Raw genomic sequence first — 23,508 nt, forward strand, 5'->3', positions numbered from 1 at the left:
TTAATTAGCATTAATACATTAAAAGGTACATTTATCTTCAAATAAACAAACATTTAACATAATTTAAAAATAAAAATAATTTTCCTAACAAGTAATTCTAGAGATATATAATTTAACATAATTGATATAAGGTGACAACATTCAAACTCTAGTTTGCATTAGAATTCATAAATCAACATTTTAACTTCATTTTGCATTAGAATTCATAAATCAACATTTTAACTTCATTTTGCATTAGAATTCATAAATCAACATTTTAACTTCATTTTGCATTAGAATTCATAAATCAACATTTTAACTTCATTTTGCATTAGAATTCATAAATCAACATCTTCAGCTGTATAAAGAAAACAAAAGATTTTAGAATATATTAAACACTTAACACTAATATGACCTTATTGGAATAACCATACTTTTTCTACACAACATCTTTACTTTGGTTGAATATAAGCATTGAGTTCTTCAGTATCCAAAAAAGCAAAATTTGAATCAAATACCAATAAAATTGAGTCAACCTCATTAATACCTATTGAAACATCATCATGCTCTTGTGTATCTTCATCATTATAGTCATCTTCAATCTCATTTATATTTATCAAATCTACAATTGAAACATACTTAATCAATAAACATTATAGTCATGACACAAAGTGAAATATCAAATCTTTCATTACCTTCATTTAAAGTATCTTGAATAGTCATGGTTGATAAATCATGATGAAAGATCTCTACTTCTTCAATTGTTAAAGATGATGGATCATCTTCTACTATCCAATTTTTAATGTCACAAAATGCCTCAAAATTAATTAGATCATAATTTTGTTCTTTCTAATAATTTATACAAAATCAAAGTTAAAGTACACAATATAAGTATCAATGATGCTATGTAATAATATAAATAACTTTTGAAGAATTAGAGAAAAGAAAATACTTTTATTTTAATCTCAAATTATAGTGGATATAAATTAGGTCATTAAGTCTCTGATGCTCCAATCGATTTTTTTTCTTAGAGTGGATGTGCTAAAAGATACTCCAATTCCTTTAGCATCCTGAAGAACTATAAGTTTGACTTAAAACTCATATAGCTAGCTTTTGGAGATTTGGAGCACAAGTTCCATACATCACCCACTATTCATCTATATACAAAATTAATAAGTTAGATTATATCAAGATAATATTTTTAAATTACTTTGATTATGAAAATAATAATATACCTTGAGGTAAAAGGGTGCGATCATTTTTCGCAGACACTCTACCAAAGTCATGTTCTGCATTCCTAAACAATTTCATTTCACTTGTAAGCTTGCTTAGCAGAATTGCATTTCCATTTGCATACTTCTCAACAACATCTAGAAATCTAGAAATGGTGTTTATATATCTATCCATTAGATTGACATTATACTGAAATTGAGGATTCAACCAGAATCCCGCTACATAAAGCTTCCTATACAATTGCCCATCCCATCTATTATTCACGATGTCTATGAAAGGTTGCACCTTAGTTCTTTTCTTTTGAAATCTCCTCAACATTTCTTTCTTTGCAGAATGGATAGCCTCATATAAATATCTCATAGCAGGTTTATCATCACTATCAACAATTCATGGAACTCGAACCAATGGTCCGGTCATTCGTACAATTGATGCACATTCTTCCCAAAACATAGAGTTCAATACACTATCAACAAACCTTTTTCCTTTGCTATCTTTAGCATAAGCAGAGGAAACCCATTCTCTAGATGTCACCATAGCTCTCAAATTATCTTTGTGTACTAAAATGCTTTGTAAAGTTATGAATTAGTAGCAAAGTGAGTAGGAGCAGGTCGAAGTATTTATTTCCCTCTAGTGAACTTTCTCATCAAATATAGTGGATAACAATGATTATAAATATACTTTGTAATATTAGAAGCATGATCAATAATAGAATAAACTGAATGTAGCTTATCAACATCTTGGAGTATAAGGTTGATGCAATGAGCAGCACATGAAGACCAAAATATTGAAGAAAATTCTTCCACCAACAACTTGCAAGCAACAACATAATTAAAAGCATTAGCAGTCACCATATGCATAATATTTTTAGGCCCAACAAATAAAACAACCTCTCTAAACAATTTATGCACCAACACAGCAGTCTTTGAGGCCTCTGATACATCCACTGTTTTTAAAAAAATAGTTCCTTTAGGGTAATGTACTAAGAAATTAATTAAAGTTCTCCTATTTTAATATGTCCATCCATTAACCATTAATGTACAACCTGTCTTCTTCCAAGTTTCTCGATAACTCTCAACAAAAATCTTCACTTCATCAATCGCCTTTGCTAGGTAATAACCACAAAGAGTATGGAAATTTGATCCTTTATAACCAAAACCCATTGTTGTTATACCATCTATAGCATGCTGATAGTAAACAAAGTTTATAGCATTGAATGGCATACATACATCAATAATCCATTTTGCTATAGCAAGATCACATCATTCGATAGCTTTTTTGTTTTTCTAACAACTTTAGAGAGACTTTTGAGCACCATGAGTTGTTCTTGGAATAAAATATGCCCCTAATGTTCTATTTTTTTTTTCACAACTTGCAAATGATTGTTTAACAACACTAGTGATTTTACTCTTTTGTTTATTGGCAACCTTCGGTGGTAACATTAGCTTCTTACCATCAGCTTCAACATCATCATCGTCATTATCATCATCATCGCCTTTACAATCATCTTATAATTGTCTAATCATCCTCTCCTCATGCTCTCTTTGTTTAACGCTATATGGATTGAAATTTGCTTCCATTTCTCTAGCTCTTCTTTTCTTTTTAACATTCCCCTGAAGATTCAGAAGTATTTGATGACAAAATTCTGGAGGACATTTACGGCATTGTTCCACTTCTCCTTTAGTTCCAGCTAAATGTTGCTTAAATCGATTAATGCCTCCACCCGTAAAAACTTTAGCATAATATAAGGATATTAATTTGGTTTTCTTACATCCCACACTACGTTCAGGAGCTTCTCTACAATGACCCCATGCCAAATTATTTTTCCTCTTATACCACTTGATGTTGATATGGAAATTGAAGGTTCAGATGATTGAGTAGTTGAAGGAGTGCTATTTGAAGTGCTACCATGTTGAGAAGCCATTTTACAAACCTATAGTAAATCAAATCAAACTAACACTTCTATCAATAAAGTGGAACTCATGCTCTCCATTTTGCCTGCATGGTTAATTGTATCCAGTTCATCCATTTGATTTTATACAGTCTCACTGAAAAATTGTCAGAATCTGCAATGGAGTTTCAAGCATAGATATCAGAACCAACCCGATAGTTGAACCGATAAAATAACCGGGTTATGGGTTTTGTGGGTAGACTCTAGTCAACCCAAGTCAAGAACAAAAACACACATTAATATAGTATTTTTGATATAAAATATCATATTAATATATATGGGCCAACATCCACGTGCATTCAAGCTTGCACTTATGTTTATGATTTAAATAAAATAAAGTAAATCAAAACAATGAAAGATGTATAGAACTAAGTGCAGATGACAGACAGTAATAATATTAGTTTAATTATCTTTCTCTATAATAGTTAACTCTATTTAGCAACTGTAATATTGTAAAAAGATGAAGAACCTAGCTTGATTAAAAGGTGCATTTATCTTCAAATAAACAATCATTTAACATAATTTAAAGATAGGGATAATAAAATAACAAATTATTCTAGAGATATATAATTTAATATAATTGATATAAGGTGACAACATTCAAACAGCTTATAACAGTGGAATCTGGCTTCTCTTTCGTTTCGGACCACTGGTACAGACTGTAGCTTTTTACAAGACCATGACAAGATCCAGTAAGGGGAGGGGCTAGAATAATCAAAGAAAAAAAACAGAGAAATCCGAAAGAGCGACCAATAGAAGATACAAGCAGAAAAATATAATTTGATTGTTCGAACTGCAAAGAAAGAAATTAGGGTAAAAATTTAGCTTTCCTTTTGCTTTCCCAATTTTCCCGAGACAAGTGAGTTAGTATATACAGTCCGGGTCAGGCCGAGTCTGGCCAGTTTTTTCCTTGCACTGATCTTTTGTGTTGCCCGAACCGGTCTAGGCCCCAGGTCAACCCGCTAGCTGGTTCAGGTTTAATACCACTAGTTTCAAGAATTATATTTATAATCAATTGATATTGCTCAAGACTCTAAACTTTGGCTCCATTTGCAAGTATAATAATACACTGTGATTGAAACTATGATTTATTTTTTTTTGCTTTAAAAATAGTTTTAAAAGTTTTAGTTTTGAAAATTTTTTATTTATAAAGATATATTATAATTTGTATAAATCCCATATTGAAAACTCTTTGATTACAAAAAAAAACTATAATTTCTTGCTTTTTAAAAAATTATTTTTTTAAATTGTAACTGCTAAAACTATAACAACCTCAAACAACCATTTTATTAAACTAACTTGAAGAATATAGCTTAATTTAGATAATCATTAACTTCAGAGAGAGATTATGAGATTACTCAAAATATATATAATTTAGGGCAGACATCCTTCCATGCTAATTAAAAGTAAAAATATCTTGTAGATGGTATAGAAAGAACAATGTTTCGAGAATAGGCAAATTATTTTTTAGCAGAATTATCTATCCTCCTTGAGCTTCTCAGGTTCTGGCTTTGTGTTGGCAACCTCATTGGAATAACTACACTTTTTTTACACAACATCTTTATTTTAATTGAATAAAAACATTGAGTTCTTCAACATCCATAGAAACAAAATTTGAATCAAATACCAATATAATTGAGCCAACATCATTAATGCCAATTGAAACATCATCATGCTCTTGTGTATCTTCATCATCATAGTCATCTTCAATCTTATTTATATTTATCAAATCTACAATTGAAATATACTTAATCAATAAACATTATAGTCATGACACAAAGTGAAAGATCAAATCTTTCATTACCTTCATTTAAAGTATCTTGAATAGTTATAATTGATAAATCACGATGAAAGATCTCTACTTCTTCAGTTGTTAAAGATGATGGATCATCTTCTACTATCCAATTTTAAGTGTCACAAAATGTCTCAAAATTAATTGGATCATAATTCTGTCCTTTCCAATAATTTCTATAAAATCAAAATTAAGATACACAATATAAGTATCAATGATGCTATGTAATAATATAAATAACTTTTGAAGAATTAAAAAAAAAAATACTTTTGTTTTAATCTCAGATTATAGTAAACATAAACTAGGTCATTAAGTCTCTAATGCTCCAATCAATTTTTTTTCTTAGAGTGGATGTCGTAAAAAATACTCCAATTCCTTTCACATCCTGAAGAACTACAAGTTTAACTTAAAACTTGTATAGCTAGCTTTTGGAGATTTGGAGGACAAGTTCCATACAACACCCACCATTCATCTATATACAAGATTAATAAGTTAGATTATATCAGGATAATATTTTTAAATTACTTTGAATATGAAAATAATAGTATACCTTAAGGTAAAAGAGTGCAATTATTTTTCGCAGACACTCTATCAAAATCATGTTCTGCATTTCTAAACAATTTCATTTCACTTGTAAGCTTGCTTAGTAGAATTGTATTTTCATTTGCATACTTCTCAACAACATGTAGAAGTCTATAAATGGTATTTATAATCAATTGATGTTGCATAAGACTCTAAACTTTGGCTCTATTTGCTAGTATAATAATACAATGTGATTGAAACTATGATTTTTTTTTTTTGCTTTAAACATAGTTTTGAAAGTTGTTGGTTAATTAAGGCATATTATAGTTTATATAAATCTCATTAAAAACTCTTTTTTAGAATATTGGTTAAAAAAACTATAATTTCTTATTGCTTTTAAAAAAAATTATTTTTTTAAATCATAATTATTAAAGCTACAACAACGTGAAACAACCATTTTATTAAGCTAATCTAAGAGATGTAGTACAACTTGTCAGATCTCAGGTTTGCTTTCTAGAAGTCATCAATTCAAGTCTCACAAATCTTAAGATTATTGAAAGCTTACATAGTCATTAATTTTAGGACCCATAAAATTAATCAAGATACATGCAAATTAATTCCTACACCCATTTTAACTAAAAAAAAATAATGTCGTTACTCTTGTAGATTGTATAGAAAGAAGATTGTATAGAAAGAACAATGTTTCGAGATTAGGCAAATTATTTTTTTGCAGAGTTATCTATCCTCCTCGAGCTTCTCAGGTTCTGGCTTTGTGTTGGCATGGAAGCCTGGCCATGTCTTTTTGGACAAATGAAAATTTCTCACAGTTTCGGCATGCCCAGGAATGGTTAAGATTGGAATGCTTCTATCCTGTTGTATGAATCGTACAATGATGCCTAAGCACATTGGTACAGAAAACATCTGATGATTGCTAGGTGGGTGCCAGCAAATGAAGAGGAACATTATTTCAAGAAGGAAGTTTGGAGCCCGTGATTGTTTGTCTCCAACAAGCACTTTGATCAATTGCTTTAAATTCTTCTTTTGCACCATGCCTCGTGCATATTAAGGCAAAAGCAAAATAATATCTGCCATGCTCAAATAACAGCTTAAAACCAAGGATTTTCAAGATCCTGCATATGGACTAAGTTTACAAGAACATTCTACAAATGTTTGTGAATACTAATCTCATGTCACGATGCCATTCCCTTTCCAAATTCCTCAACTGTTTTTGTTGAGAGTGTAAGGACATCGACAAAAGCAGAAAATGATGCTCGGAGAAATCGCGCCTCAACTGCTTCGAAGTGCCTATTATCACAAGAAAAAACAAATGGTTACAAGGAGAGGGGCTATCAAACTACAAGGTACTAGGCAATTTCATACAAGAAGGGAAAGGCATACAGTAAGTACATCAATACTTCAGAGACACCAAGTAAACAAGTAAAGGTATGAAAAGAAAAGGATAGCTAATTTAAGGAAATGTTTGAAGAAAGAATTATGGTGTAGTTTTATTGCTTCAAAAAATATACATAGTGAAGAGGATATTGTTGTATTGCTACAGCTATTATGGACCAGCTGCAACGAAAAAAGTGGTGGGGTTACCTTGGCAGCAAGGTATAGAGCATCCAAAAATATATAGCAGATTGGTTCATGAGGACAGTTCATTTGTCTCCATGATTCAAGCAAATGAAATTCGTTTTTTACCAAAGTTACTTGATGTTTAATTGCATCTTCAAAGCAACAAATTGGGCAATTGCCTGCTTCATCAACAGTTGCCAAAGAAGAGGCAGTGAAATACATAATACATGACTGCTATAATATGTGTGCGCAATGCAGAATCACATGAATGTTATGCCTAAAGAGCTGGGTGTAGTTAAATCTGATAAATTCCACTTCAAAGTGATTGGATTGCCAACATGAAGCAATTTTACTCCAAAGTGCGATCTTGATTAGGGAAAAAAAAAATTTAATTATCAATTGGCTGTATACGGTGAAATTCCCTTCTCTCTCTCCTGGTTTTTTTTTTATTGGCAAGGAAACAAGTTTTGGAAACTCCAGGTTCATATAAGAAAAAAATGAATAAACCTTAATTATCTTGAACATAATTAAAAGCAAAGGTTAACATCAGTAAACGCCCAAAGTATCACAAAATTCTGAAAACATTTCATCCTTGCCATCCTAGCAAATCCATTAGATTCAAACAATAATCAGAAAGCAAATAAGGATAAATGCCAACCATCATCATGGAAACAAACTTACACCGACAACTTCCCATCAGAGACTGACATCAGCCTCTTCACTTTATCAGGCTGCAACTGCAATGGGAAAAGAGCAAAATAAGGATCTAACTAAACAACAATCAATGCAGAGATGAAACTATGAGACAGCTTCACCTCCTTATCAACAGCTAATGCTGCATATATTATAGAAGCATTCTCCTCAGAACCAAAATCTACTTCGAAGTCACTGCAGAAGACAATATATTCTAGAACATCAAACAGTATCTTATAAAGAAATTTCAAATGTAAATGAACCACTTATGACCACTGGTGCCACTTGCATAGAATAATTTAGTACAGCACGATAACAAAACAGTTTACATGAATTCATCATATTTCCTTGGAGATTCTTTCCTATATGAATTCATTCATCAAATTTATAACCATTACCTGATATTCTCAGTATCCTAGTATTTTTGCTCACATTCTTCAAGCATGTTCAAGTCATTTATTCTTAAATATCACAGATTTACAAACCACAATATAGATTTTGGGAATTTTGCAGAATTATGAAAATGCAATAGCACATTAGCCTTGTGCTAGTAAAACTTAAATAACTTATCAATCATTGACAAAATGCTGCATTTTTTTGCTCCCAATTTCTATAAAATTGCTATCATAATGGAATCCACACGCTTAAAAGTTAGAGAAACATATTGACAGGAAAAAATACTTTATTGGCTTCCACATTCTTCCTTTGATTTCAAAACAAGTTTCCTTCCATGTAGCTAAATATATGAAACCAAAATTACTTCAAGCAACAGAAAATTGACCTACATTCAGCACCAATGGTAAAACTTAAAACTGATAACTATAAATCACAAGTTTTTCAGCAGTTTTGGTGGCAGTTCTGCTCTATAAATGAATTTTGAAAAAAACCCACAAACAAGAAAGAATCACTTCGCATACCATGTCATTCAGCAGTACTCAAATACAAAATACAACACCAAAGATTCAGAATTTATTTACTTTACACAATTAACATGAAATATGAAAAAAAAACCCTAATCAATTCTCAAGTCAATGAATGCAAAAGTAACAAAAAATTAATGAAAATCATGACTATACACAAGATATTGCAAGTATAAGTATGACTTAGATGTATTGAGATAGAGAAACCAAAAAGAATTTCAAGGAATTATAAACACAGAACAGGAATTTAGAGAAACTCAAAAGGCTATGGTAACTGAAGAGAAAGAGAAAAGAGAGAGAGAAAAAATACCAGCTGAAATCCCATTGGGTATCCAAAGCAGCAGCAGCAGCCATTACTTCTTTTTGCAACCACTCTCTCTTCAACACCCCACTCTTTTCACAACGGGAATAAACTGGAATTTTATGTCCAGCAGCGTTAGTCAACGTTGTCGTTTCAGGTCCAACAAAAAAGGGGGAGACTGTTAAGACTTTGGAATTCGTACCATGTAATTTTCTTCTCTTTTCTTTTCTTTTTCATTTTATGATAAAAATATTCTCAATGATAAAAGATTAAATCATTTTCTAAGATGAATATTAATATAATTTCAATTAATGTAATGTTTTTGTTTTCAGGAGAATGATATGAAAAAATATTTAAAATTTAGAATTAAATTGGTTTTTTTAAAAAATATTTTTTAGAGGAAGCACTGCCTTATACAAACCATATAATTAAAATTTTTGGGTATATATATATATTGATTGAACACACACTCTTTCTCTAATTTGTTTTCTTATAGTAATTCTATAACTATGGGCAAGAATTTCCTCTTTTTTTTTCCCCTTCCCATAGTGTTTGCATTGAGGGGAAATGGGACATGAACTTAGCATGAAGAAAAACTAATTTATTTTTTGTAAGATGATATTTTTTAAGCTTTATTTTGGTTGTTAGATGATATTTTTTAAGCTTTATTTTGGTTTTTGGATGTTAATTTGTTGGTATTTTAGAAGTTTTAGATTAGTTTTAAAGTGTTTTTTTTTTGTTGCTATAGTTTGTGTTTTCTTTTTAATCTCTACTTTTTTATATAGAAATAATAATATTTTATTTTATTTGCATTTTTTTTCTTAGTAGTTGAGTGGTGAGAGAATTGAGGAGAGATAATGCCTTTTATGGCTACAAAAATTGATATATAAAAAAAAAGCTTTGCATATCTATGCCTATTATTTTTATATTTTTGGAATTCTGAATTTGACTCATTTTTAAATTAAACAATTAATTTAATGATTAAAAAAATATAAATAAAATTAGAATATTTTATTGACCTAAATAAAGTCGAGTAAAGTTTTGAATTGATGCCCTAAGGAGTCTAATTTTATCATAAAATTGAATAAACTTGTTAAGGTGAAATTATGAGAAGGGCATATGAGTATATTCCAGCAGAATATTTTGGTAAGGTTGGTCCCTCTCTGCCTTTGTAAGCTTATCATATGGCATATTACTCTACCCGCAAGAAGAATATTTTCTCTTTTACTACAGAATATTTTGTCTCGCATTTACTATTTGCTTTCCTTCCTTCTTCCAAGCTCTACTCCTTAACCAGAGAAATGGACGCAAGACCGATCTTCATTTCAGGATTCAGAAACAACTTCCAGCCACCAAGTTCTTTTTTCTCTTTCAAAAGGTAAGTTAACACACACTCTTTCTCTAATTTGTTTTTGTTTTCTTATAGTAATTCTATGAGTATGGGCAAGATTTCCTATTTTTTACTCCTTCCCCTAGTGTTTGTATTGAGGGGGAAATGGGACATGAACTTAGCATGAAGCTTAGCTAGACATGGTTTAGCACTTCATGGTATGATGGTAGGCTAGTCTTGATGAGAAGTTTATTGGTAAGAAGAGTCTTCAGTGCATCTGATCACATTTCTTCAAGTATAGATAAGAGAAATGTTATAAGAAGAATCATGAGCCATTAGTCAAACCCACCAATCCATTCCATGTGATCAAATGACTCGTAATCTTCTTGAAATCTTTACCCTTTAAGGCAAGATCTGAAATCAAATTTGTTTGCAACTATTCACTATTTAGGGCTCTCTTCTTCTCTGTATAGTTTCCATGTCTGCCTTGCTTGGTTTGCATTTTCCATGTGTTTACTTTTGTTTGGATTGGAGCATTGCTCTGTGTTTGACTTTTTTGTTTAATGGAGCATTACTCCCCAGCTCTTTGAATTAGCTAGTGCCTTATCATGATGCCTTTGTTAAATGTAGAGTTGAGATGGTGGTTACTTGTCAAATAAAAGGCTTGCCTTGGCCATTGTTTCCGCTTTAATATACATCCCTTACAACTGGGTTTAAGGAAAATTTCTGAAAAACATGTGAGTCCATGAATCCATTGAATCCAATCCACTCACAAGTGAATGTAGCAAGGGAAAGATAAAGAGAAACGGAAACAAAAATATAAAAACAATTGATATCTGTGACAGTTTTAAAATGAATTTCTGGAGAAGATGTTCTTGTATCTCAATTGTCTTCATCAACCAGACGCTGTCACGGTGAACCGAGCTCAAATAATAATTGTCAAGTGAGATTGGGATAAGTTTATTAGCAAACTTAATCAACTTTTAAGCTTCTAGCTATGTAGCAATGCTTATGCTGTAGTATACTCAAATTTAAGCCTTTTATATATCTCAAAAAATAATTTGTTTGCAGCATGGTGCACACACGGGAAAATGGAAAAAAAGAAGGGAAATCTTCTCACTAGGGGCTGGCATTGGCATGCAAAGCCAAATGGACCGTCATTTGTTTTGTGACTTCTCCATGTTGTTCTTTGCTCACCCTCTATTGTTTTTCGTACTCTTTAGTGGCTGATACAAGCCAATTTGTTAATATCATTGTTGCTCGGGAAAGAGGATCCAAGGGCTTGAGATATTCGTTGATGGTGGCTTCAGGTCTCTCTACACAGCCTCCTGAATCACAATCGTAATGTTAATTTATGTCACAACAAGGCCATCTTTGCCTTGCTGCTCTTTATTCTGAATGTATAGTGCACATGTTATGGTCACATAGAGCCGCAGCGCTGGGGGCACAAGTCAATAAACCCTGCAAAATGAACAGGAAAAAAAGACCGTTTTTAGGTTTTACCTCTTCAAAGAAGAATGCCTTGAACAGAGACAGTGAGAAGCCAAGTGAAGTTACCGATAAAAAGGGGGTTTATTCTCTGTGAGCTCATGCGAGGGAAGGTCCAACTCTGGCTGGCTGCAGACTTCTTATAGTCCTTCGTATATACTCAAACATGAGCATAAAGAGACCAAAGACGGATGATATGCTCAGATGCAGCTTTTCAACTACGCAAACTGTCGAACAAATGTTGTTTTTACCTAATAACGTTCCTCTCCCTGACCACCCTGGACCAGACAAACAAACAGAAAATATCAGCTAATGATCTTAAAAAGAAATGTGTTGCATAGTATTTGTGTGGATAGGACCAAACATTCTCTCTTCCACCAGGCTGTAGGCACAAAACAAAACCATGAACTTTATCAGTGAAGTCTTATCACTGGATTCTGATCACGAAGGTTTCTAGATGCATTCGCTATCTTCAACTGCTTTAATGAAAATAAAGTTGAAAATTCATTGCCGAGGAGATAGGCATCCCTTCTAGAAGGGAATTTAGGATGGTGCAGGCCAGGAATCAATGGGAATTCAGAAGTTGGCAATAAGGTGCCCTTCGGACCATCTCCCTTTTCTTTCCTCATCCACAGAAAAGAGGAAATAATATACCACAGCATGCTTATGGTGGTAATCTCAACCATGGCTAACACACAAATAGAAACACTTATTGAATGCGGATACTTACGAGAGCTTTTCCTGGGAAAATTACTCCAATCATGTGGGCTCATCTTTGTTTCTGATGCTTTAATCAGTTCATGAAGAGCTTGATTGACCTGAGTTTTCTTAAGAAAATCAATATTGGATTTTTATATGTAGTCAAACATGATTAAACAAACCCCAGAATACAATTTCAGTATCCCTCGTGATGTATTTCTGACAGTGGTGAAATATTACAGACTAATTTGTTTGTTTACGTGTTATGTCCGAATTCACATAAAAAGTTATTTAGCATTCAAACAAATTCGTGATCCGTGATTACAGACTAATTTGTTTGTTTCCGTGTTATGTCTGAATTCACATAAACAGTTATTTAGCATTCAAACAAATTCGTGATTCATTTGCAACATGTATGCATCTACTGTTGTTCTTAATCCATTGCAATGTCATAATATTTCCAGTTTCACCTGAAAAAAAATCAATGTTCGTATTTTATTTGTTAACCTCAAATAATAACAATTCTCTATTGCAGAACTGTCGCTGTGCTGTAATGAAATGGTGAAGTCATGCCATATCTCTATATAAGATAGTAGGAATACCTCTTTGGTCCTCTCATGACTCACTAGATGCCCACCGTGGAGATCAACCATTCTAGCAACAGGCAGCAACTTCTCTGCAAGCCTCCTTGCATAATATATCGGAGCAATGATATCATGCCTAGCCATTCAGAGCACCTCAAATTAGTCATAAGCAGGTAAAAGTTCTCAAGGATGTAGTTATTAGAATATCATTAGTACATATATATGACAAAAACTATCCATCTTCTATTCTAACATGTAAATATTAAGAATCTACTAATGTATACACCTAGGTAGCACCACTCATTTAAGAAAAAACAAAATAATCTACTGGCTAAGACCACTAACCGTGGATTATATGAATTAGCTATGTACAAAATAAGTTATCTAAAAAGCTCCAGAAGCTCCAGAACTGGTTAGCAAAACACTGTCAAGTATGCTGCTAGTGTATAGTTTTGACTTTTGGCATTTCCTTCAAAGAGGTGAGATATGCATTCTGAAACGACATGAAATACATGAAAAATGATTCATTTCCCAGTGAAAAACAATATATTATGCATGTTCACAATATTTGCATCTTCAAACTGTGTTAAAAATAATATGATATTATAAAAAACTTGTCAGTCTGAAAATCTTCATCTGTCTATGATTCTTTGATTTTGACTGCTCTCAACTCATCAATCAGTAACATCATTCTACATTTTGGGAAAGCTTCTTTTGTACTGAATACTCGGTATTTGAAATCATATAGAAAAGATAATTTTTAAGTTGTATTTCCTGCATGATAGACCACTCATTTGCATTGCATCCTTGAGCATTTGGCTTCTTTTTTAGAAAGACAAGTTTTGATGAATCAAATTCTCCTCTACTCAAGAAATTAATACAATGAAAAGCTGTAAATCCGTCTCATTGAAACCACATGAAAACTTAATTTTGTACGAAATCAGTCACTCAAGTGCTACAGTATACCATTTCACATAATTCTTTCTTCAACCACAAGCTAATATCTAATGAGTTGGTAGCTTTTAATATCTAATCCCCACCCCCCCCACCCCCCATAAAAAACATCCCAAAACACAGTATGTAGGTAATAGGAATATTAGATAAATGATTTGGCAAAATAGTGTATTCCATAGCAATAAGAAAGGGTGGCAGCTCTGCTTTCAGAGGATCACTATTACCTGCCATGTATGACCAATACAAGAAATCCAGCAGATCTGATTAATTCAATTTCTGTTCGTGTCATCTTATGCGTCCAGCAAGCATTGACTTGACCATCAAAACCATAACTAGACTGCATTCCAGTTGATGATATACCTTTGACGTATTCCTGCAACAAACAGTTTTTAAGGTCCAGCTAGAGACATCCTTGTGAAATAATGGAGGGTCAGGACAAGCAGTGCAGTATTTAAATAAATGGATGATCAGAACAAGTAGCACAATCACAAACAATTAGCTGCGGGTATTCGTGCTAACTTGATATTTAAACAAAATAATTTATAGGATCAATGCAAATATGCAATAACGAGCAGGTGACAAAACTTGCTGGAAGCAGGCTATGCAATAATGAGCAGGTGACAAAACTTGCTAGAAGCAGGCTAACATGCATGTATAGAATCAATGCATCTACAGAGTTAGCACGCAACCCTGGATCATCTTGCATATTAAATGCTTCTTAGGGCTTAATTCAGGAATGTTAATAAAAAATAAAGATGATGGTTTGACAACTTTCTTACATCGACAAATATCATCTGACATTCTTAATTGTTTAGTTCTATGGTCTTCTATGGTGTTAGTAAGCATTAATATAACAACATGAAAATCAGACACTCAAAAGAAGCGCAGACCAGCAACCTCTACAGTAGTAAATGAAAGGTAAGAGCAAATTTTAAGATTTAATTTTCTCATAAGATCATCATGCTTTTCTTACTTGATACAAGACTGCTCTTCTTGTGCTAGACCCAACATACTCATCAAGATATTCCTGCACATTAAAATAAATATCATGTGAGTTGTTGCAGTCACAAAACTCACTTGAGAAATTATCAGAGAGTAAACAGCACAGAATCTATTTCAAGATTGTCTTCATACATTCCATTTGATCTTTCTAAAGGCACTCCTGATTTGAAGGAAGATATAGCTCTTCTTTTTTTTTTTTAATGTAGCAATAACGACCAGTATATAAATGTTCTAGAGCTACCAAATTTCTAGTCTGGACCTGATTATTTACCTTTGTGTAGTGAGTGTCCAAGTCAACAGCAGCCCTTTGCTCTGGAGTCTTTGCCTTAAACAAACGGATAGCAACAGATATTGTTTGACGGTCAAGCTGCAACATAAAAAAAATCCATCACTTCATGGTTCTTCATAAAAGAAAAATGCACTTTAGGCTGTTGGCCAGTGATTTCAAATAAGGCTGAGAGCTTATAAAACCAACAGATGTGAATTGCATCCTGTTAGGAGAAATCCCCAGTACATTTAAGCATAAGGGATCCCTGACAATGCTATACCTCTTGCACACCTCACAGACAATCTATAGAACTAGAGGGGAGACAGTCTCTCAGTGTCTTCACAATATTGTAATAACAAGTTTATCAATTAACATCAAAGGCTTATCATATATTGTCATAAAATAAGTATCCAATATTAACAAACAGTGTTGTGAATGGTGTTATAAGCAGAAGAACAAGTGTTTGTTGATTTCATGATCTAAATCCCAAGAAAAGCTGTTATATCATTGGCTAATTCGCCAAAGGCTCAGTTGCAACAACGGATCTTCTTCAAACCTAGGTTAGGTTGGGAAGAAAAGTTAGCTGCTAACTTGATTGTAATTTATTATCGTCAGCAAGTAATCCTGTATCAATCTTAATACATTACGATGTGTATATTAAATAAATTAGGTTGTTTTTTTCCTTTTCTCCTATAGCACAGCAGGGGTGATGCCAAGTTGCAGGCCGTGGATTATGACTTTTGAAGTGATTAGTGCACAGAAGAATAAAATAATAGTGATGAAGTCTTGCCATAAAACACACAAACGTTTATGTAAATAGCCAGTGAATCCACACCCAAGCAATAATTTAAAAAGTTGCCATGTCTGACCCCCTCAAATATGCAATCAATGTTTTTAAATTGAAGTGGAAATTTTTTACTGCCATAAATACTAAACAAGTAAACAGTGTGAATTACAAGGTTTGACTAAAGGCAGGTCCATAGAGGTTCCGGAGTCAGGCAGTCCAAAATCAACCATTGACATGTTCAAAAATGACTCCCAAAAGCTTTGAATATTGTCCAGAGTTGGTAGAATGACCAAGTTAAAGTGCTAAACAGCTTCAATATAGTCATGCAGTTCAAATCCGACCTAACTTTGACCGAATTCCCAACCCTTCCAATATACTATAGCCATGAAAAAGACTTCATCTTGAGTAGCTTCAGGTGATCTTAATAGGAACCATGCTATTATTTTGTGCTCCCGGCGCAAGATTCAAACAAAATTTCACAATGTTGCCTCTGAGGCCTAGAAAGGACAGTCTTCGATTATCTATCACATATCTTTCCTCCATGGCAAGCTCCATCCAAGGAGTCTTTGCTCATCTGAGTAGGACAGAATTTGACTTGACTTGTATAATAGAAAGCTAAGGTACTTGTCATTTTAGAGTGGAAATGTCTTGGTCTTCAATTTATGTAGTTCTGGATTCCTATGTTTGGAGTTATACTAATTAATGAGGAACTTGTACCAAACATTCAACAAAACTTCTTTAACTAAAACATAAATACCAGGGCTTTTATTTTGCTAAAACTTTGACAGTGATACATAAGAAATTGAAGTGCACTCTTTCACACTTTCCTAAAATAATGAAAGTCACGATAACTAAAAGCATGACCAAAAAGTTGAAAAGGAAAGACAGGAAGCAATTCTAGATCCTCTCACATGAGAAACTTCGTTTTGCTAGTAAAACAACTAAAGTTGGGGACTGAAAATCATCAATCATACTACTTTCTAACTTTAATTCCTTCGCCTGATCATCTAGCAGCAGGTTACACTGCTTCAGATGCGTGACATATCTAGGGTTCTCAAAAACTCATATGAGACAATGCAAACTATAGAAGCCATATAGTTGTGTTGCCTTGGTATACAAGTGCCGATAAGCAGGGTTTTGCATCGCCTAACTACAATGCCCAGTATGTTCACCACAACCAATGACCAATCCTAGACCCTATACAGCTAATGTAGCAATGCCACCATATCCTACTTAGACTAAGACTTGGTGGAAATTTTCTACGACAAATCAATACTAGAAAAAATAAATATTTACTACAGTAACAAGCACTTCTTGGAGATTTTACGCGGTCAAATTATGCTTGTAAATGATGCGGGGTGAATATTTGGCGTTTATGAAGCAAGCATTATACTGAGCAAAAACCAGCAAGATACTTTTATCAAGTAAACTCTGGAAAGTTTATACTGAGCAAAAACCAGCAGGATACTTTTATCAAGTAAACTCTGGAAAGTACAAACCTTATCACCTAATATTGAAATAGATTCACATGTGAAGAAAAACACTACTCAAATTCATTCATAAAAAAAAGGCAATTCCTTTCAAGTCCTTCTAAAGATGCAATTCTGTAGAACACAAAAGCTATAGTGAAACAAATGTTAATTCCTTCGACTTGATGTTTATAAAATTATGAAATTTAATAAAATCAGAATATGCATGTTAGAAAGAGAATTCAAAAGATATGGAATTGTGTGCATTTGAGGGAACTAAGTTAGTGTTCAAGAGTTCATAGGAACATGAAGACAGCACAGCTGAACAGCAACACAAAGAGATAATACCTTTGGTAAACATTCGAAACCTCCACCAGTTACATTAAGTAATGCCAAAGATAGAACTCTGTCCGGCACCATTGCTGCTAACTTGCAAGCTATCATAGCACCTGTTTCAATAATAACATATCAAACAAACTCTGAAGAAATTGTTGCGAGGCATTTGATTTCAGTTCATTAATTAATGCCAAAAACGAAAACGAAAAACTCGGTATCATGGACTCACCCATTGAATGGCCAAATACATGAGCTTTTCTCCAACCCAGATGATCCATCAAAGCAATTGCATCTTTTGCCATTATTTTTGTTCTGCACTCAGCAATAAAATAAAATAAAAAAATCATCAATGGAACCCACACGCCTTTGCTTCTAAATTCAAGTCAACTACTTTTTTTTCTATCTACAGCCAATTACATTGCTAAGCAACACAAGCATCGAGAACTATTGAAGCCGAGTTGAGTAAGTCAAAATTTCTTCTACCTTTTCTAATTCTACACAACTATTAAACTATAAAATTCCATTTCTTCCCTATTTTTTCTCGAAAACCAAACAAACAAAAAAATCAAGGTCAAAAGAAAGTTGTAGAGCAAATGGAGATTCAACAACTACCTTCAAAAAAGCAAAACACCATCATAAATCAAACAAAAACACAAAACCCAGATCAAAAAACACACCAAAACTTTCAAAAGAAATCATAAGAAAGGGCCATGCATCAAAATTCAAATGATCCATCATAATAGAATCAAACTTGAATCGACCCACATAAAACAATTAACCATTAAACAACATTAATGTGAGAAGACTCACGAATATTCAGAATTTTTGGTGGGCACAGAACTCCTTCCCATACCACGATTATCAAAGGCACAAACTTGAACACCGTTACCACCATAGCCATCTTCCCCATTATAATCTGATTGATCAACGCCTCTCATTCCATCATCATCATTGGAAATCTCTTTCCCTGTAAGTGCCTTTATTTGTGGACCCCACGAATCATTTGTCCCAGCAAATCCTGCTCCCCATCAAACAATCCACAATTCATCAATCAAACAACCCAGTTCAAAACAAAAAATAGGAAGAAAAAAGATTTCTTTTTCGATAATTGTTATTACCTATAATGAGAAGAACTTTTGTGGTTCCATGACCATGAGTTCTGTAAAAAATTTTGATGCCATTATTGTTAGCACTAGCAGCATCAACTCCATCATATAAACTGGCCTGGTGTTTAGCTACCTCGCAAAAAGGCATGATGTTTGCTTCCTATGCACACACAAACTTTACAATATTACAAAAATGCAAAGACAGAGAGGAGCTGTTCTCAGAATTTTGGAGGGGAAATTCCAAGGTTCCAGAAAATGGAGGAGGAGAAAACAGAGGAGAAGATGTCTTGTGATTTTGGTGATGGTGGGATGTCTTTTATTGGGAGTGAGTTACATCTCGGTCCCTGTATCTTCAATGCAATAACTTTTAGTCTTTTATGTTATTTTATTTTATTATTTTATGTTGAATAGTAAAAAGTATTTGAGAAATCGATAATAACTAAAAGTTATAAAATAAACCTTTTGAAACATTTATTTAATATAAATAATTTTAAATTATATATTACAAAAACACATATAATCATAGCCAATTGAAAACAACTACTTGTTCACAAAAAAAGCCACAACTAATTAGCCATAATACTATAATCATAGCCAATTGAAAACAACTGCTTGTTCACAAAAAAAGCCACAACTAATTAAATAAACTTATAGATGATAATTTTAACTTGAATTTTATATTTTTTTAATAATTAATAGACACTATAAATAATAAATAAAATATAAAAACTACTCAAAATCTAAGTTTAAACTTGATATGAGATGTATATATTTATATCACATACATAAATTTATATTTTTTTAATTTAATATTTATAATTTAATATTTACATATTTCAATATTGATGTAATATATAAGCATGTGTAAGTGTATTATTTTATCTTTTATTTTATTTTATTTTGAATAGTAAATAATACTGGAGAAATAAATATTTGAAACTAAATGAATATGATATAATATAATATAATACATATATATATATATATATATGAGAAGAAGAAAACCGACCATGAAAAATTGAAAATTCCATTGTCATCCTATATGGACCTTACGCCATGAACATAAACGACAACGCAAGGCTGAAGTGTGGGATGGACTAATTAATTAGTTTCCTACGAATACAAGGACTAAGATGTAATTTATCTTGAGAGGGGGGGGGGGGTGGATGATGAGCTGGAGAGTGGACAGGTGTGGTAGGGTGGGAGAATATAAAAATCCGATTCTGCTCAGACGAGAGTTTTTGATTTGGGTTGCGGCTCAACGCGGGGAAAAAAATGGAAGATTCCAGGTAGCAACGTCCGGTTTAATACTAATTATGACCGGTCAAATATTTTTAATTTTTATAAAACTATATATATATATAGGTTTTTTAATGAATTTTTATAATTTAAAATATTTAATTTTAAATAAAAAATTTATGGATATATATAATCTAATAAATTAATAACTATATATACGTGAATAGATGAATAAAAAATTATTAAAATTACTTAAAAATAAAACTTGAAAAATAAAAAGACATGTGTAGATTATTATGATATTTAATCTTGAAAGATAAGATATTTATGGTTGTATTTGCTGAAAAATTTATTAAAATAATTTTTGTATTTAAGCAAATGATAATAAGAATAAAAGAAAAAAAAAGTAAGACTACACATATTAAAAATACTGTCTAAAAATACTTTTTTATTTTCAAAAATAAATTTCATCCATATAAAATATAAATAAAATATAAATAAATCAAAAAAAATCTTTAAATTTAAATGCATAACTATCAGAAAAAATCTTTAAATTTAAATGCATAACTAAACAAAATCGTCATTTAAAATAGGCTCTCCAAATAAAATAAAATAAAAATCAGATACTAATTTAAATATATAATAAAAATATTTAGAGAAAAAACCATAAAAATGAATCATTAGTTTTTATAAAAAAAAAAAAAATCAGGCTTGTTAGATTTGGTAAGTCAGGCTGACCCACCTAGTTCATTTTATCAAAACCCACATAAATTGGCCCTTTAATTTTTTTTTGCAATATTCACCCTAAATTTAGAAGAAAAAAAAAATTAATTTGACCTGGCCAAATTTCAATCATTGTGGCGTTCAAGTAATTATGGTGCTCAAAAAATTAAGATTTATGTTTTTTTATCTAAAATTCTATTTTCTAACTTATTTTGATAAAAAAAATGCTTATAAAATACTACATAAACTTGATAACCTTATTTTGGTCTAAAAAACCTTTAAAAGTTGCCTCAAAAATCAAAATCAACATGAATAAAAAAAATTAACTCAAGTTCAAAAAAAAATTTCATGAACTTTAAAGGTAAAGGGAAAAAAAAACATTTAATATGAGCTCTCATTATCAAATAGAACCATTTAACATAAATATCATCCATTTTATGACCTAAATTAGTATTAATAATATTTTTCTCCCTCCACTGCTAAGATCTAGTGATCTCTCTTTTCTCTCTCAATTAGAGATTAAAAAATAACAAAATAAGCTTTAATGTCAAAATTGAATTAGAAAACTATTTAGATATTGAAATTATATAACTTGTGTGATTTTTAAAATTCAAATATCAAAGTGCATCTTTTGCAAAAATTATAACATATCATTCTTGTTTGGTGTCTTTTTATATTTCGATTTCTCTTCTTTTAATCTCACATTTTTACAAAAAAATCAAAATCAATTGACGTTTAGTTAACACTAAGTCATTGCAAACAAAATTCAAAAACCAAATTAAAATTATATAAAATTTTATATAGCTCATTTGTAATAATACAAGAAAGGTTGAAAAATATAGTCATGCCTAATGAAAAGTCCACACCTTTTAAAGTAATACTTAATACATTCATGTTTTGTGATAGTGGGTCATTTAGCTCAAGGTTATTAATTTATAAACAAGTCTACCATCATCTTTGTTTTTATATTTTAAGGTGGAGAATTTTTTAATTAACTATGAATTTACAATTTCTTAATGAGAATTATGATTTTGCATGTTGTTGTGATATTGTAAATGAAATTATTATTGGAGATCTTGACTGGTAATATTCTAATAGTTGTTGATTAAAGGCTAAACAAATTGACATAATATTTAACGTAGTTTGATAAATTATTTATGTTCACGAGAAAGTTAATATTATTAGAGAAGAGGTTACAAAACACATGGAGAAAAAGGATCACTATATTCAAACTCAATTCTCATTGTTCTCACGCACTGCTGCACATGGCAACAAGGATATTGCCTTGATAACAACTCTACTTTCTCTTTTTTTCTTTTCACTCTCATGTTGCTGCTTTTTTAGTATCAATTTATAGATAAGAATGGTACCACCTACTTTAGATCATCTCCAATAATAATGGCTATCTAACTTTTACTTACTTTCGATTGTTGTACCAACAACTCTCTTTAATTCTTATAAGTTGTTTTTTTTTATTTGACAATTACAATTATTTTCTTTTAATAGATGGGCTGCAGATGTTGTCACATATTTGATAGTATCCAAATAATTATTAAGATAATTAAAATATAAATATGTAATTTCTCATAATAAATATTTAACACATAACACATTATATAACAAAATCAAACATAAAAATATAAAAACTTTTAATTCATAATAAAAAAATTAAAACAAAAGAAAAATTAAATTTTTAAAAATATAAGCAAAACAATTACAAACATTGTTTAAGTTACCAAATCTAAATTTAAATGCACAAGAAATAAATATGTTTGATAGTTTCTAGTTTGATTTAAAAGCATCACCTATGGTAAAGTCTTGGGAAAACTTATGGAGCTTCACTTCCTTTTTGTTTCTTTTTTTAGAGCTTTATTTATTTATTTATTTTTTCTTTTAATTTCATTATTAATTTTTTTAAACAATAACTTCAATTGCCTTTTAACCAATAAAATTAACTAGTTTACATTAAAATAACTTTTACCTAATTTAATTTGAAACCTTGACAACAAAAAAAAAAGCCTAGTTGATATTTTATAAATTTTATCATTTTTTTTTTAATTTTATTATTGATTTTTATTATTGATTAACCGAGTTACTTTTAAACAGTTAAGTTACTTTTGTCATGTTTAGATAATTTTTAGACTATTTAATTTTAAACCTGGTTTGAACAAGAATTTTGATCAAAAAGATTTTTTTTGTAAATTTTTTTTATTAATTGAATTCTTAATCTTTTTTATCGATGGCTGGATTATCTTTAAAATAATCAAATTATTTTGATTATATTGAACTCATTTTTATAAAAATTAATTTTAATCCTAAACCACACACGAAATTCAATAGACTTTTCAAGATTTGGTTGGGAATTCAAATTTAATAACAATATTTACATTCTTAATATTTTTATTACCGTCAATTTTTTAATATCAGACCCCCGCCATAGCGTTTTTGTGTAGACTAGGTATAATTCCAATCACCTTCAAGTAAACAATCGGTTCTGGGCTCTCTTCAATAATTCTAAAATATAAAATATTGGGCCTACAAAAAGGCCCATTAGTCAGCA

At 31.3% G+C, this 23,508-nt stretch overlaps 2 protein-coding genes across 2 annotated transcripts; both read right to left on the minus strand.

Annotated features, from left to right (window-relative positions):
* Nucleotides 1-6,444: 6,444 nt before the first annotated feature.
* On the minus strand, nucleotides 6,445-9,101 carry LOC105139765 (transcription factor). The gene is made up of 4 exons (XM_011046358.1): nucleotides 8,973-9,101; nucleotides 7,865-7,937; nucleotides 7,731-7,786; nucleotides 6,445-6,779 (listed from the first exon to the last, which is right to left on the minus strand). The coding sequence occupies exons 1-4, from the start codon at nucleotides 9,014-9,016 to the stop codon at nucleotides 6,665-6,667; spliced, it is 288 nt and encodes a 95-aa protein (XP_011044660.1). The 5' UTR covers nucleotides 9,017-9,101; the 3' UTR covers nucleotides 6,445-6,664.
* Nucleotides 9,102-12,032: 2,931 nt separating this feature from the next.
* On the minus strand, nucleotides 12,033-19,286 carry LOC105139824 (uncharacterized). Its single transcript, XM_011046434.1, has 10 exons — nucleotides 18,999-19,286; nucleotides 18,691-18,898; nucleotides 18,110-18,192; nucleotides 17,893-17,993; nucleotides 15,292-15,387; nucleotides 14,992-15,045; nucleotides 14,243-14,391; nucleotides 13,001-13,200; nucleotides 12,213-12,469; nucleotides 12,033-12,059 (listed from the first exon to the last, which is right to left on the minus strand). The coding sequence occupies exons 1-10, from the start codon at nucleotides 19,132-19,134 to the stop codon at nucleotides 12,033-12,035; spliced, it is 1,311 nt and encodes a 436-aa protein (XP_011044736.1). The 5' UTR covers nucleotides 19,135-19,286.
* Between the last annotated feature and the right edge of the window lie 4,222 nt (nucleotides 19,287-23,508).

This window comes from Populus euphratica, unplaced genomic scaffold (genome assembly GCF_000495115.2).
Source record: "Populus euphratica unplaced genomic scaffold, PopEup_1.0 scaffold97.1, whole genome shotgun sequence".
Classification (NCBI taxonomy): domain Eukaryota; kingdom Viridiplantae; phylum Streptophyta; class Magnoliopsida; order Malpighiales; family Salicaceae; genus Populus; species Populus euphratica.

What these genes read in the sequence shown, in the direction of transcription:
- LOC105139765 (XM_011046358.1), bottom strand. Translation starts at nt 9,016, where the DNA reads ATGGCTGCTGCTGCTGCTTTGGATACCCAATGGGATTTCAGCTG. An exon ending in ACCCAATGGGATTTCAGCTG is followed by an intron (nt 7,938 to 8,972) that starts GTATTTTTTCTC and finishes TGTCTTCTGCAG; the next exon opens with TGACTTCGAAGTAGATTTTG. An exon ending in CATTAGCTGTTGATAAGGAG is followed by an intron (nt 7,787 to 7,864) that starts GTGAAGCTGTCT and finishes TTCCCATTGCAG; the next exon opens with TTGCAGCCTGATAAAGTGAA.
- LOC105139824 (XM_011046434.1), bottom strand. Translation starts at nt 19,134, where the DNA reads ATGCCTTTTTGCGAGGTAGCTAAACACCAGGCCAGTTTATATGATGGA. An exon ending in AAAAGTTCTTCTCATTATAG is followed by an intron (nt 18,899 to 18,998) that starts GTAATAACAATT and finishes GATGGGGAGCAG; the next exon opens with GATTTGCTGGGACAAATGAT. An exon ending in ACCAAAAATTCTGAATATTC is followed by an intron (nt 18,193 to 18,690) that starts GTGAGTCTTCTC and finishes TGCTGAGTGCAG; the next exon opens with AACAAAAATAATGGCAAAAG.